At 49.4% G+C, this 15,810-nt stretch overlaps 1 protein-coding gene across 1 annotated transcript in view; it reads left to right on the plus strand.

Moving 5' to 3' along the window:
- Positions 1-15,810, plus strand: part of Vwf (von Willebrand factor) — a 140,405-nt gene that overhangs the window by 67,960 nt on the left and 56,635 nt on the right. The window contains exons 17-21 of the mRNA XM_040737568.1: positions 30-124; positions 1,158-1,318; positions 10,264-10,367; positions 11,742-11,880; positions 13,467-13,601. Coding sequence (XP_040593502.1) covers positions 30-124; positions 1,158-1,318; positions 10,264-10,367; positions 11,742-11,880; positions 13,467-13,601 — 634 coding nt within the window. The remainder of the gene's footprint in view (positions 1-29; positions 125-1,157; positions 1,319-10,263; positions 10,368-11,741; positions 11,881-13,466; positions 13,602-15,810) is intronic.

The raw sequence follows: 15,810 nt of genomic DNA on the forward strand, positions 1-15,810 counted from the left end.
TAGCAAAAGGTGGGGTGTCCTCTCTGCAGTTACTGCGAAGATGGCTTCATGCATTGTACCACGAGTGGCGCCCCGGGGAGCCTGTTGCCAGACGTTGTCCTCAGCAGCCCCCTCTCTCACCGCAGTGAGTACTGCAGCCCTGAAAGGCTTTTCTCTTCCCTCTGCCCAGACTCTTCCATGAGTGGGAGGCAGAGAGAGCCAGAGCATCGTCTGATGTGTGCAGGTGTTCAGACAGGGCTCTGGCTCTGCCCAGCATCCCCTCGACTCCTTCGTTTGTGTGTGTGACTTCCAGACACATCTTTGCACATGCAAACTCACCTGACTGAGCAAGCGGTGTTTTACTGCGTGGAAGGAGAACACTGAGCTCTCAGAATCAATGAGATCTGTTGGCCTGGGGAAGTCCGAGTGCAGCCAGTAGCTGGGGTTAGTTGATGGGCTTGCTAGCAATGGCCCAGCCTGTTCTCCAACGGTGTGTTTCCTGTGGATGCGCTGGTGAGGAAGCCTCCTTGGGATCTTTTTGGCTGGATCTGAAAGAAGAGGGGTTCAGGTCAGCGGCTTCCGGTTTGAGGTGCCGAACAGTTGCTGTACTGTTTGAAGACAAGACACGTAAGGGAGCAAGGTGACCAGATTCTCATTTCTAGATCAGAGGCAAATCTACCAGACATACCATGGAACAATAGGGAGGGAGGGTAAGGCGTGTCGGTGATGGCACACTGCAATGCCACCATCTCTACAGAGAGGCTGACCTTGGAGTAAAAGCCTCTTAAGAGTCTCCATGGCTGATGGCCTTCCCCTCTGTAACTACACTGGGTCCCACCAACCTCCATTTTGCTACCTCCAAGCCTGAGTCTGGAACTTTCCACAATGCATCTTGGTTCAGTGCAAACTTGGAGAGCAGAGTCAAGAGGGATGCGAGATGAAGGCCCTCAGGTGACGTCTGGGGTCGACAGAACAGCCACCAGCTTGGCCCAAAGCATTGTGATGGATAAGGTTGAGTCTGGTCTCACATGGAGACCCTGACTCAGGGCTAGAGTGCAGTGTTTGGTCTTGGAGAGTGGGCAGCTCAGTCTTCCAGGGCGACGGCACCTGGGAGCGACAGAAAAGCACAGAAGGGTGACCTGGCATGGTTTTCTCACTATCTCTTTTCCTTTCTCAAGGCAAAAGGAGCCTGTCCTGTCGGCCACCCATGGTCAAGCTGGTGTGTCCCGCTGACAACCCTCGGGCTCAAGGGCTGGAGTGTGCCAAGACGTGCCAGAACTATGACCTGGAGTGCATGAGCTTGGGCTGTGTGTCTGGCTGCCTCTGTCCCCCAGGCATGGTGAGCCCCACTGCATGGGTTAAAGAGCATCCGCCCATCCATTTCCTTGCAGGCAGATGCTGTGCAGTCAGAGGGAGGAAGACACAGGGATGGGGATGAGGGGCAGATTCAACCACCAAGCCTAGGGAGAGATTTGGGAGGAGAGTACCTGAGGTTCATCCTGATGGGATTTGACACACACAGAGATGATCTTGGCTCACAGAACTGCCCTAGGAAGCAAAGTAACTATTTACAGAAAATACATGTCTAAACAGACATTTCTACTAGAATTTCCCCAAGGGTAACATTCCATCCATACTGCAGGGGTGTATGATTTACATATACTTGTCTGTAACTTTCTCTTTTAATAGAAGGTGTTGATGTCTGTTCTAGTTGGCTTTCTGTTGCTGTGATAAACACCTTGACCAAAATCGACTTTGGGTAGAAAGGGTTTATTTCACCTTACACTTTAAGGTCAGAGGGCAGTCAGGACAGGAACTCAAGCAGAAACCACAAAGGAAGGCTGCTCACTGGTCTCTCTCTCTGGCTCAGGCTTAGCTAATTTTTTGTGTGTAACTCAGGCCCTCCTGCCTATGAATGGTATCACCCACAGTGGGCTGTGCCCTCCTACATCAATTACCTATCAAGATGATGCCTTACAGATATGCCCATGTGTCAGACTGGTTGTTCTCTTTCCCTAGGTGACTTAAAATTGTGTCAAGTTGACAATAAGACCACAACAAAGAAAGTGTCCCTGCCACATTACAAGAAAACTGTGGCTTCCCTACTCTCAAGCTTTGTTTTCCGGCTCTGTAGAATGACTTGTGAGGTCTTGGCCATCCCCATGTGTCCCATGATTCTGGTTCTGGGGCTGTAAATGTCTCCAAAGGATACACAAGGTCAAATTCTTGTTTTCGACCACCTGGCTCCTCCGTGTGCCTTTTAGAACTGATGGCAATGGTTGGAGCATGCCCAAGTCTTCCAGCCTCCATCCTGCTACTATTAGGTCGATTTTATATCAAATGTATTATTCATATGTTATTATCAGCATCTTGAAGAATTCGACTTCTGGACTGTCCCTTTTCACGTGTGTCCTGTCCTTATGCTGCTCCTGACTTCCCTTTTCCCATACACAGAGTATGTAGAGAGGGATGGAGACTGAGCTGTAGCTGTCAGTGAGGAAGTGAGGAGGAAGCTTGAGCATGCACTGATGATGCCCAGGACGCTGCCTGAAAAGCTGTGGGTGTTCTGTCATGGAAACCGCAACTTATTCCATGTCCTCAGGAAGGCTGGGCACCGAAGCCTGTGCTGGACAGAAGTCCTGACTCTACTCCCTTTCTAGCCCCCTCTCCCAAATGTAGAGTACTATTATTACATCTCTCCAGGGTGTTCCCCCACTGTCTTCTCCCCTGAGGCTTCTAGAACCATCTTCTTCTAGTGGAGAGGTAGAGACTGGCTCTTTCACTGGACAGTGCGGCTCACGCCATAAGAGCAGGATGACCAGGGGTCTTCAAGAGGCAGGAACTCAGTCCCAGGTCTGAGCAACCAGCAGGGAGGAAGGGCCCCAGAGACAAGGTCTCACTGTGACTGCCTCATAGCTTTGTCCCCATGGCATTTCTGGAGGGGAAATCTTGATCTGAGAGAAACGTCAGGCAAGAAAAGGGGCTTTGGGATTATGCCAACATCAGGAACTGTTTAATTTATTTTTATGTTAAAAATTAAAAAATTGAGATGATGCCTCATTTTATTGCCCAGGCTGGTCTCTAACTACTGAGCTTAAGCAATCCTCCTGCCCCAGCCTTCTGAGTAGCTAAAACTACAGGCACACTCTGTCATGTCATACTGGGTCAACACTTCTTCAAATGAAGTGTGTGTGTGTGTGTGTGTGTGTGTGTGTGTGTGTGTGTGTGTGTGTGTAGGGAAGCATCCAGGTGGCATTAAATATTAATAACCACAGCAACTGCATCAGACCCCCAATCCTGGGTGGGGAACGTGACCTCAGATCTAGGATGCAAACATTCTGCCAGGCACTCCATTGTCATCCAGAAGCCCTTGCTACACATTCTCAGAAATGCTTGTAGCTGAGGCCCCTTACAAAGCTTCTGTCCGTAGAGGTTGGATTATTTTCACAACTGCTTCATTACGATGCTGACTGATGTGCAGATAGCTGGGGCCAGATCCGACCGAGCAGAGAAATCCACGTAATTTATGAAGTGTGCTCAGTGTGCTGGCTGCAGCACCCGACACGTGTTCCTGGCCACAGCACACAGAAAAGGGAGCTGGGAACATCTTGCCTGGGCGCTTCTGATGGAGCAGACCTCATACCCAGGGTCGTTCTCCTGTTCTCTGTGTGACGGGGAGGGTTATGGCATGATACCAAGGGTTTGAGCAAGGGGCCAGGGATTCCGAATTCTGAAGACTTGCAAGACCTGTCACCTTCTGAAGGGGATAGATTTGCTGAGAACAAAAAGAGACCCAAGGAGGAATGGGGTTCGGGGGATAAACTAGTATCTCCACCAGCCTCTGACCTCACACTCTGTATAGTTATTCAATCTTTATCTGAGTCCCAAAGGCCTCCTCGGTGACGTTCTCAGTCTGCCTTCCTCACTTGGATGGTTATGGGTGCAAGAGAGATATATGCAAAAATACTTTTAGCAAGGTAGTGGGGTTGGGAAGGGAGCACAGTTAGGAGAGTGCTTTTCTTGCACGCATGAGGTCATGGGTTCAACCCCCAGCGTGAAATGGGTGGTGGTGGTACACGCCTGTAGGTAGAGGCAATAGGATGAGAAATTCAAAGTCATCCTTGGGTACATGTGCTGTTGAAAGCCAACCTGATTTAGAGATTCCATCTCAAAACTGCCAGAAAATTCCACAGAACTGTAAGAGCCATGAGTGTGGTATTTGTAAATAACTAAGGCTCAGTCTCAGAAACCATGTGGGCTAGCTCCTCTGCTTGGCCACTGGAGGGATGGTTTAAGGTCTGTTTTCTTCCATTTCCAGTCTGTTATGAACCAATGCTTTTGTAAATACAGTGAAAATGGATTATCTAAAAACTGAAATAACAAAAACGCAGTGATAGGGGTGTGTCTTAGTTCCTGTTCTGTCGCTGTGGTGAGACACCATGACCAAGACAATGTGTAGAAGAGTTTATTTGGGGTTGCAATTCCAGAGCTATAGTCCATGACCATGGCAGCAGGCAGGCAGGGAGACAGGGAAGGAGGCAGGCAGGGAGGCAGACAGGCAGGCAGGCAGGCAGGCAGGCAGGCAGGCAGGCAGGCAGGGAGGCAGACAGGGAGACAGGGAAGGAGGGAGGGAGGCAGGGAGACAGGGAGGGAGGCAGGCAGGGAGACAGGGAAGGAGGGATGGAGGGAGGCAGACAGGGAGACAGGGAAGGAGGGAGGGAGGGAGGCAGACAGGCAGGCAGGCAGGGAGGCAGGCAGGGAGACAGGGAAGGAGGCAGACAGGGAGACAGGGAAGGAGGGAGGGAGGCAGGGAGACAGGGAGGGAGGCAGGCAGGGAGACAGGGAAGGAGGGATGGAGGGAGGCAGACAGGCAGGGAGGGAGGCAGACAGGCAGACAGGCAGGCAGGCAGGCAGGCAGGCAGGCAGGCAGGCAGGCAGGCAGGCAGGCAGGCAGGCAGGCAGGCATGGTGCCAGAGCAGCAGCTGAGAGCTCACATCCTTATCAGTAAGTAGGAGGCCAGAGACAGAGCTAACTAAGAATGCTGTGGGCTATTGAAACCTCAAAGCCCACCCCCAGTGACATCTCTCCTCCAACAAGGTCACACCTCCTAATGCTCCCAAGTAGCTCTACCAGCTGGGGACTAGGTATTAAAATGATGAACCTACGGGGGTGGAGGTGGGGGGGAGTGGGGGTGTTTCTCATTCAAACCACCACAGGCTATGGGTCATTGCAAGGCCCTGGGTTCATCTCCAGCACTCCAACCAACAAAAACCAACCAACCAACCAACCAAATGAACATGAAAAACAAACAAAACAAACCCACACAAAGTACCCGCTCCAGCCAGTTTCCATCACGCACGACAGGCATGGCATTGCAGTCTGTTTCTGCGTGCTTGTCACAGGCCAGCTCTGCCACTGGCCTCTCTCTGAGTGGCCATTGTCCTCATCTAAAAACCACATTTCCTCCTTTACGGAATGCCCATGACCCATCTAAGCCTAGAAACAAGATGCTGGAGGCAAGGAGGGAGGCCTTTTCTTTCCAGGGTCCCAGGCCTGGCACCGGGTCAGAGCAAAGGCCTGCCCCGCCCATAGGCAGCAGACTGTCCGCCCCTGCAGCTGCTCTCAGGTCCCCTTATAGACATCTCTGTTTCCTCACCTGTAAAATCGGGTTAGAAGGACTTGGAGGGAAGGGTGGAGATAACAGACGCTTTTGTAGGTGCTGCTCCAGTGACAATTGTCATAGTAAATTCATGGAGATAAACACATGCGTGGTGGGAAGGGGCTTCCCAAGTTTTTCATTGATCGTTTTGAATTTTTGAGACAGGATTTTGAGTCCACACTGGCCCAGAACTTACTAGATAGCCCAGGACCTGCCTTTTACTTTAGTTGAAAAATACTCCTGAACTTTATGCCTGCTGCAGCCACTCCCTTACGTTAGGATACTTCCTAACTTTGCCACTAGTCTGCAGCAGAACACAGCCCATGGCCCTGCTCCCTGTACTCCCAGCCCAGCTACCGCTCTTTGTAGGAGCTTTGAACAGAACTAGGACTCTTTAACCCTCTTGATCCCTTAACACTAAGGCCGGGACACCGGCTTGCAGATATTTAGGCCTCTGAGGAAAGTGTAGCATGGTGTCTGGGAAATGGTGATTTATCCTTTGAAACATAGTGTCTTTTAGACTGGCACCTGGTCCTGCCATTGTGAAGGGTGCTTGTGCTGCTGGTCCTTGGGTGGACTGAATGACACAGACAATTCTTTTTTATTTTTAATTAAATTTTTTATTTTTATTTTTAAGTTTAAATTTAGATTAGAAACATGGTTGGTTCACAAGTCAGTTCCAGGTCCCTCTCCCTTTCCCTCCCCTCCTCCCGTGCCCCCCCATTATCCCCTCATTTCCCCAGGGAGGGTGAGGCCCTCCATGGGGGTGTCCATAGTCTGTCATTTCATCCAGGGCAGGGCCTAGACCCTCCCCTCAAGAGTTCAGGGTGAGAGTTCCTCTCACATTGTTGGATGGGAGTCCAAAGTCCATGTGTGTACTCGGGATAAATACTGATCTACTGCCCAAGGCTCAATAGATTACCTAGGCCTCCTCACTGACACCCACATTCAGAGGGTCTTGATCAGTCCCATGTTGGATTCCCAGGCATCAGCCTGGGATTCAAGAGTTAACCCTTGTCAGGTCAGCTGTTTCTGGGGTTAAACCAGCCCAGTCTTAACTCCTTTGGTCATCAGTCCTCCCTCTCTGTTACTGGCTTTCTAGAGGTCAGCTCAGTACTTAACCAAGGGAGTCTGCCTCTTCTTCCATCAGCCACTGAATGAAGGTTCTGTTTCCCAGACTCTCTGGCCATGGGATTGTAGGCTGGCACTCCCCAGATCTATGTCTAAAATCCATATATGAGAGAGTTCATGCCATGTTTCTCTTTTTGTGACTGCGTTACCTCACTCAGGATGGTTTCTTCTAGTGTCATCCATTTGCCTGAAAAACTCAGGATTCCATTTGTTTTTTTCTACTGAATAGTACTCCATTGTGTAAATGTACCACATTTTCTCTATCCACTCTTCGGTTGAGGGACATCTAGGTTGCTTCCAAGTTCTGGCTATTACAAATAATGCTGCTATGAACATAGTGGAACAGACATCTTTGTTGTATGAATGGGCATCTTTTTGATATATGCCTAAGAGTGGAGTTGCTGGGTCTTGTGGTAGGTTTATTCCCATTTTTCTGAGCAATCTCCATACTGATTTCCAAAGTGGCTGAACAAGTTGGCACTCCCACCAGCAATGGAGGAGTGTTCCCCTTTCACCACATCCTCTCCAGCATAAATTCAGACAATTCTTTTTAAAACTAGATGTGAGGTACAGGGGCCCCTCTGGAGTGAGCTTCCTTTTTGGGCACCAGAAAATTTACAGGCCCTTGTGCCTGTTAGGTGAGAGCTTTATCAAGTTATAAATGTTTATAAGATCCAAGAAAGCCCATCTCTATCAAAAATACTTAATCTGTCACCTAGCCAGGCTCACTGATACATGATGGGAAGACACTCACTTTGGTTAATGAGCAAGACTTTGTAAAAAAGCTTACAGAACGATAAATCCCCCAGGAAGAATCATTCACATGTTAGTGTGAGTTTTCTGGTCAGATTGCTCTCCTCCTAGTCAACATGTGTTTGAACTCCGCCACACTGAACTGTGACTACTGATGGAGTAGAGCCATCGAGGACAGGTGAAGGCAAACATGTGGGAGACTCGTCTCTGTGGTGCTCACGTGTGGTGAGGAATAAAGGGGAATTTCCAGAGACGAGTGACAAAGTATTTTTTCCTGCCTCATAATTGTTCTTGGAACTGAGCGAGGACAGTGTCCTCAGCTTGGACAATGCTTATTGGATCACAAGTTGATAACCTATGGGGGTGGAGGTTAATTCCTGCCACACTTCCTGAAGTCTTCCACAGGCTTCATAAATCTTATCTCTGAAGGACATGCCACACAGGGCACAAGGGGATGCCTTCATGTCAAACCATGACTTGCCACACACACAGCTCAATGATGGGCTGTTTGCCTGGCTTGCCCACCTCCCCCGGCCAGCTCCCTCCCCATCCCCTGCACTGCTCCTTGAACTCCGTGGTTCTCAGCTGCCAGGGATTTCTTAAGGCTTTGGGGTTCTCAGGGTGTTTTTGACCAGGTTCTTCTGTATCATCTATCTCAAGTCAGGAAGTTTCCACACAGTGCCTGGGAACCCTCTCCTTTCCTTTCAGGTCATGGTTTGCCTCCTCAGCGGCTCTGTCCTATGGAACACTGAGCCAGGTTTTGATGTTGCAGCCTGTCAGTCAGTGATGTGCTTTTACTAACGCAAGTCAGGGCAGAGGGGAGAGCGTGATGGCCAGTGAGAACGCAGAAGGATGGTTCGTCAGCGCAGTGGTGGCAGCACTGTCTTCTCACAGAGCTGGGATTTGAGGGTTACGGACATTGGCGGAGGACCGGGCATATGGATCCACCTAGGTGAAGTGAGAGCAGAGAGGTCCTGGACTGATCTAGGATTCACAGTAGGGGGGGGCGCCTGGGTGTTCCTCATCAAGCCTACATTCAGGTGACAGGCAGAACATGTCCTTCAGAGGTGAGAGAGCAGGTGAGCAGGGCTATGCTTTTCTTCCCATGAAGCCTTGTTACCCATCTCCACTAACGAAGCAGACTGCACGTGTCTGCCATTCTCACGGTAGCCTCTAGGTGGCAGACTTCAGACTGAAGTCTAACCTGACAAAGCCTGGAGGACATGGGCATGGACCTATCGTGTGAACCTTGGAAGGCTCTGAAGAGAGATGTTTGCAGCCCTTCCTCCTTGCTCCTACCAACCCGCTGCTTTCTCTGCTGGTCTCCTAAGCTCTCTGTCCTCTAAGAACTGTGGCCCCAGACCGAAGCACTACCATGGATACTGTGGGCTGGCGTATTCCTAGCTCTTTGAACCAATATTCAGAGGACACAGGACTTGGGGACAGATGTGGTGTAAGTAGAGAAAGTAATCTTCCCATCCCCCAGCACAAGTGTGTGTGTGCATACGCAATTCTAACAGAGGAGTGCAGCAGCTCACAGGAGTGAGAATCATCTAGACCAGGTAACTGCCTGACGGCTAGGTAGTTCTGGAGCTTGGCAGCTGAGGGACAAGAGAGACTAGCAGGAGAATATATGATCAAAGTACATCGTTATCACATCCCAGGTGAGGTGCGGCCAGTGCAGGTATCCGTGGCTGCTTCTTGGTTGAGGTGGTAATGGGTCATGGCGATGGGGTCAGGGTGGGCTTGGCAGAACTTCTCAAGCTCACTGAGCCAGCCGGTCGGGTTTCTCTCCACCCACTTGTCCCTAACAGATCCAGGAGTGTAGCACATTACAGAGTCACTTCCTGAGATGTGAGGGGGGGGACGGCACCACTGTGGATAGCATGTCAGAACATCAGGACTGGAAAAGCTGACCTTGGGAAGAGGGTCACCTGATATGTGTGTCTTGAACACATTTTTAGCTGGACTTTGATATATCTCTTCTGCCTAGTCCTTAGTCTCTCCTCCAGGGCACTAAATACATATTAATTCTCATTAAACATGAGATCCATTTTTAAAAACACAAATATAACATCTACTCGTCAAAGAACATCTGGGGAAAAAATTAAAACTAAAAAGGAGAATAAGCCCAGGACTCCTTTATCTCACAGCTCGCTGCCTGGAGGTAACCTCCCTTCTTCCTTCTAGCTTTGGTTAACAACAAAATCTTCATGACATGCACATGAAATTGGGATCACATGTGTGTACAGCTTTCCTTTCATTTGAAAAACTAACAGCTTAGGTAGGCCTTGCTCACCTAAGAACAGCATCATTTGCCTGCCTCTGAACACTTGACTGTTTCCCGTTCCCCCGTCAGCTCATTGGTGAATAATTCCCCTTTAGTCTCCATCCATAACTCCCATGTCTTCTGGAGACATCCTTTGTGCAGCATGGCTGGGCCTGGGATACACACTTCCAGGGCTTCTGACATGGTTTCCGAAGTCTTTGCAAACGTGTCCCATGTTATGCTACCCAGTTGGGCAGAGGTAGTTGTGTCTTTGGTTAACAGGGAGACAGGAAGGCGCCCGTGTCTGCCAACACCCAGCCTGGTATTGGCTCCTGCCCTAGAGTTTGTTGCTGAGGGTGCCCCAGGCTCAGTCTCTCTCACCTCCTGGTGGGCTCAAGCTCACGACATGTCCTCAGCAGTGACTGATGTCAGTTCCTGTGGCCCATGAGACACTTGAGTTCTTTCCCTGTAGGTCCGGCATGAAAACAAGTGTGTGGCCTTGGAGCGGTGTCCCTGCTTCCACCAGGGCCAAGAGTATGCCCCAGGAGACAGAGTGAAGATTGACTGCAACACCTGGTAAGGCTCTGGGGACACTCCAGGGACCAGCCATCCAGGTGGCATGAGGGTCTGTGGGACACAGGACTTGTGACATTTGTCCTCACACCCCTGGGAATCAGAGGGCTCTTCTCCTGACTCGGTCTCCATTTCCCCATCTGTGAAATGCCCTTCCTGTCACTTTGCTCAGCCAGGCACCTGCTCCCTACAGATGGGAGTTCTGTTCTCAGAGCATCTTCTTCTGCAGAGGTTCACAGTGACCAGACTGGGGAAGGCTGTTGGAAAGGTCCTCCCAACCCTCCTTCTTCCTTCCTTTTTATTTATTTTTATTAATCATCCAAGGGAATGCTTTCATTATGACATTTACATACATGCATTAATGCACTTTGTTTATATATTCCCCTCTGTCACCTCTTGTCCCTCTCCCTGTTCCTGCTGTCCCTTCCTCTCCCTCAAATAGTCTCCCTTCTACTTTTGACCCCTTTAAATAAATCTAGACCATGCATATGAGCGAAAATATGGTGTTGTCTTTCTGGGTCTGGCTTAATTCGCTTAACATGATGATCTCCAGGTTCCATCTTGCAAATGATTTATTTTTTTCTTCTTTAAGGCTGGATCTCAAGGCCCATCTCTCCCCACAGGCCCCGTTCTGCCCATGAGTGCTCTGAGAGCAAGGAGGCAATGATTGTTTCCCCCTGCCTTCTTTGGCTCTCCTTCACGGGCTCCCTCCTTTCCACTCGCTCCGCCTCTCACCCTGAGGTATAGACAATCTTAGGGGCCCATGTGGGCAGAGGTCGGGGAGGGGATGAACGCTTGAGGTCAGAGCTCACAACCTCTGACGCATGAGTGGATCAGTTCTGGTTAAGGACAGTGAGGGGTGGGACATGCGGCCAGCAAATTGGTATAGAAATAAACACATAACCATACACACAAAACCACGCCTGGCAGACTCGCACAGCCATTCCCTTTTCCAGCCTCAGAATGTCCCTGCCGAGATCTCTTTTGGTCTGTCTGTGATACAGCGGCCCTATGGCTAATCTCAGCCACTCTGTTGCTTTTAGGGCGAGGCCATGTTTTTTAGTGAGTCCGTGGCAGATGGTTTGGAGAACTCCTACTTTCAGCATCCTTGATCATCCTAGACACCCACTTTGCTCCATACCTCTGTTTCCCTCCTTGGAACTAGAGAGCAGTGTGACCCCCCCCCCTTCTCCTGCAGACCCCATGCGAGGCCTGTAAGGCCCAAGTTCCTTCCACAGGCTGCGAATGCTCATCTTCATGAGGCTACCTCAGTGACTACCTGGCATCTTCTCGTCCCCCACTGGCTTCTTGTTCCCTAAGACCTGACTGAGCCCCTGGCACCGAGCATAACCAGCAACACCTGACTGCTTTTCCTAGTGTCTGCCGGGACCGGAGGTGGAACTGCACCAACCACGTGTGTGACGCCACTTGCTCTGCCATTGGCATGGCCCACTACGTCACCTTTGATGGGCTCAAGTACCTGTTCCCTGGGGAGTGCCAGTATGTTCTGGTGCAGGTGAGACCAAGCAAAATCTGCATGTAACGGCAGGACGTGCGGGCTGCAGCCTGCAAATTTCCCGGTCAGATTCTGTGTATAGAAAGACCCTTGGGGTTTGGTTTAGTCAGAGTGAGTTTCTAATCCTCCAAACGGTGCCTGAAGGCATAGGAAGCTTAAGAACAGGATTTAATTTTCCAAAGCTGGTTTGGTGTGGGGTAAGGCCACCCTCAGGCCATTTTAGCACTGACATAGATTAGAGAAAGGGAAACAACACCCCATCTGGAAGGGGATTCCTGAAAACAGGGTGCTCTGGAAGGCTTGCCTCTAGTTTATATATGTATTTGTATGTGGACATACATGCTGACTCCTCTAGCTTATATACGTGTTTGTATGTGGACATACATGCTGCCTCCTTTAGCTTATATACGTATTTGTATGTGGACATACATGCTGACTCCTCTAGCTTATATATGTATTTGTATGTGAACATACATGCCAACTCCTCTAGCTTATATATGTATTTGTATGTGGACATACATAACTCCTCTAGCTTATATATGTATTTGTATGTGGACATACATGACTCCTCTAGCTTATATATGTGTTTGTATGTGGACATACGTGCTGACTACTCTAGCTTATATATGTATTTGTATGTGGACATACATGACTCCTCTAGCTTATATATGTATTTGTATGTGGACATACATGACTCCTCTAGCTTATATATGTGTTTGTATGTGGACATACATGCTGACTCCTCTAGCTTATATATGTGTTTGTATGTGGACATACATGCTGACTCCTCTAGCTTATATATATATATGTGTGTTTGTATGTGGACATACATGCTGACTCCTCTAGCTTATATATGTGTTTGTATGTGGACATACATGCTGACTCCTCTAGCTTATATATGTGTTTGTATGTGGACATACATGCTGACTCCTCTAGCTTATATATGTGTTTGTATGTGGACATACATGCTGACTCCTCTAGCTTATATATGTGTTTGTATGTGGACATACATGCTGACTCCTCTAGCTTATATATGTGTTTGTATGTGGACATACATGCTGACTCCTCTAGCTTATATATGTGTTTGTATGTGGACATACGTGCTGACTCCTCTAGCTTATATATGTGTTTGTATGTGGACATACGTGCTGACTCCTCTAGCTTATATATATATGTGTGTTTGTATGTGGACATACATGCTGACTCCTCTAGCTTATATATGTGTTTGTATGTAGACATACGTGCTGACTCCTCTAGCTTGTACATGTGTTTGTATGTGGACATACATGACTCCTCTAGCTTATATATGTGTTTGTATGTGGACATACATGCTGACTCCTCTAGCTCCCTGTCCCACTTTGCATTCATTACCATGTCAGTGCCCTGACCAGGGGCACCAGGCTCATCTGTGAGGGCTGAGCTGGACCCCTGAGAGTTTATCTGTAGATACCTCTCCCTTTCCCCCATGTACACAGCACATATGACGATATTCCGTGACATGTATTCAAAGACCCCAGAGGTCACCATGTCAACTTCTGGTCTGGGAGAAGGGATAATCCTCCCCTCCTGGTGTCTTCTTTCCCCAGGATTACTGTGGCGATAACCCAGGGACCTTTCGGATCCTGGTGGGAAATGAGGGATGCAGTTATCCTTCAGTGAAGTGTAAGAAGCGGGTCACCATCCTGGTGGAAGGGGGGGAGATCGAACTGTCTGACGGAGAGGTAAGTGCCAGCTTCTCCCCCTTACCCGTATGTCCCCTTCTTGTCCCTCTGTTTATTGGGCGTGTTTACCAAGTGTTCATTTAGAACCGTGCTGGTAGAATGTGCAGCCACTGTGGAGGATGAGGTCCAGCAGCGGCAGCTGGTCCTGACCCGTTATCCTTGGCAGACCTGTACAGACAGTGTGAGCCCGTTGTGGTTCCAGTGTGGGAAAGGATGGACAGTGATCTCTGCCTGTGTACAGATAGTGTGAGCCCATTGTGTTTCCAGTGTGGGAAAGGATGGGCAGTGATCTCTGCTTGTGTGTGGGAGGAGGCAGTGCTGACTGGGGGAGGTGGGCAGAATATGGCAGGCAGGAGTTTCCCTTCCATGTGTAGTGGTCCCTCTTAGCCACAGAGGGACAAAACCCCTGGTGGATGCCTGAAATCACAGACAGTACAGAACCCAGTATGTTCGTGTGTGTGTGTGTGTGTGTGTGTGTGTGTGTGTGTGTGTGTGTGTGATGTCTTAGCTATGTTTTTGGTTGCTGGGCTGAAACACCATGGCCAAAAAATAAGTTGTGGGGGCAAGGGTTCATTTGGTTTACATTCCTATATCAGTGTTCATCTTCAAAGGAAGTCAGGACAGGAGTTCAAACAGGACAGGAACCTGGAGGCAGGAGCTGATGCAGAGGTCGTGGAGGGGTGCTGCTTACTGGCTTGCTCCTCATGGCTTGCTCAGCCTGCTTTCTTACAGAACCTGGGACCACCAGCCCAGGGATAGCACCACAGTGGGCTGGGTCTTCCTGACTAATCACCAATTAAGAAAATGCCTTATAGCCAGATCTTATGGAGGCATTTTCTCAACTGAGGTCACTCCTCTCAGATGACCTTATTTGTGTCAAGTTGACATAAAACTAACCAGCACAGGTGATAATGTTTGAGTATTAAGGAGAGAGAATAAGGCATCAGTGTTGACAAATAATAAAATAGAGCAATGATTGCAATATGTTGTGATGGAAGTTATTTGATACTTAATTACTGTTCTGGAATTTTCCATTCAATACTTTTGCAATCAACTGAAACTCCATTAGGCAAAACTAATGATATGTGGGGACCACTGTGTGTATATCCATTGAAAGGACATTATGGGGTGCTTTTTAGTTACTTTACGTTTCAAGGATTTTTTTAAAGATCATGTGGTGCTGGGATGGATCCCAAGCCTGGGTGTACTGAGCAAGCACTGTCCTTCCAAGCTGCACCCTCAGCTTCTCAGATTAATATTTTTGATAAGATGAAAAGAGAAGCAGAACCAGCAGGTACAGCTCCTGTATCCCAACAGCTCAGGTGGTTAAGGGTCGATCTCTAGGCTCTACCTTGGAGTCATGCCTCAGGAAATTGGGGAGGAGCCCCCAGAACCTGTGTTTTCCGTGGCTGGTTGTTCCTGGTCACGAATCTGATCAGCTGGTTTGGATATATGCAGCACTACAGACCCCCGGACTGGGTTCATTGGCTCCCGTGGCCTTTGCCTGCTCCCTGATGCTTAGACACCCACCCCTGACAGCTGGGGACCAGAAGTGTGTTTTCTATAGACGGGGAAGGAAAACTGTCTAGGAAGTGTGCGGACTAGGAGGCAGGAGTGTCAGCTCTATTTCAGAGTTCAGTTCTCTCCAGGACAGATAACAGCGGCGAGCCTGCAGAGGTGATGGCAGATCTACTGGAGGGGGCGGTTTGCAGATATGACGAGCCCCGTGTGAGGCGTGCTCCTCAGGAGAGGAGGTCTGTAATGAGTGACAGGTCTTGGTCTCAGCCTCTGTTTTATGAACCCGACAGCCCACTGAGTGCTCTGCAGGGGCTTCGAGGGTTTGCCAGCGGAGATGACTCTGACAGGGTGAGGAGTTCAGGCCAGACTTCTGGGAGCTTCGGCCTAGAGCACGGATCTTCACGGTGGCTGTCCTTCAGTCTTGACTCCTGATGGTAGTCACTCCAGAGAACGCAGGGTGGTAGGGTGCCAGACAGTGAACTGTTATAGATAAGCAGATAAGAGGTGACTAAAATCACTGCCACATTAAAAAGCAAGCCAAGGACTGAACTGATGACGGAGGGTCAGACACCCTCCCTTCCGGTGAGGTAACGGGAAGTGAGTGGGTCTGCTTCACTGTGTTCTCACTGCCTTCTTGTCACCATGGAGGGTGGTGGGTCAGACGGACACAGAAAAGCCTGGGTGGAGAGCT

The sequence above is a fragment of the Mesocricetus auratus genome, unplaced genomic scaffold (genome assembly GCF_017639785.1).
Source record: "Mesocricetus auratus isolate SY011 unplaced genomic scaffold, BCM_Maur_2.0 Super-Scaffold_100676, whole genome shotgun sequence".
Classification (NCBI taxonomy): Eukaryota; Metazoa; Chordata; class Mammalia; order Rodentia; family Cricetidae; genus Mesocricetus; species Mesocricetus auratus.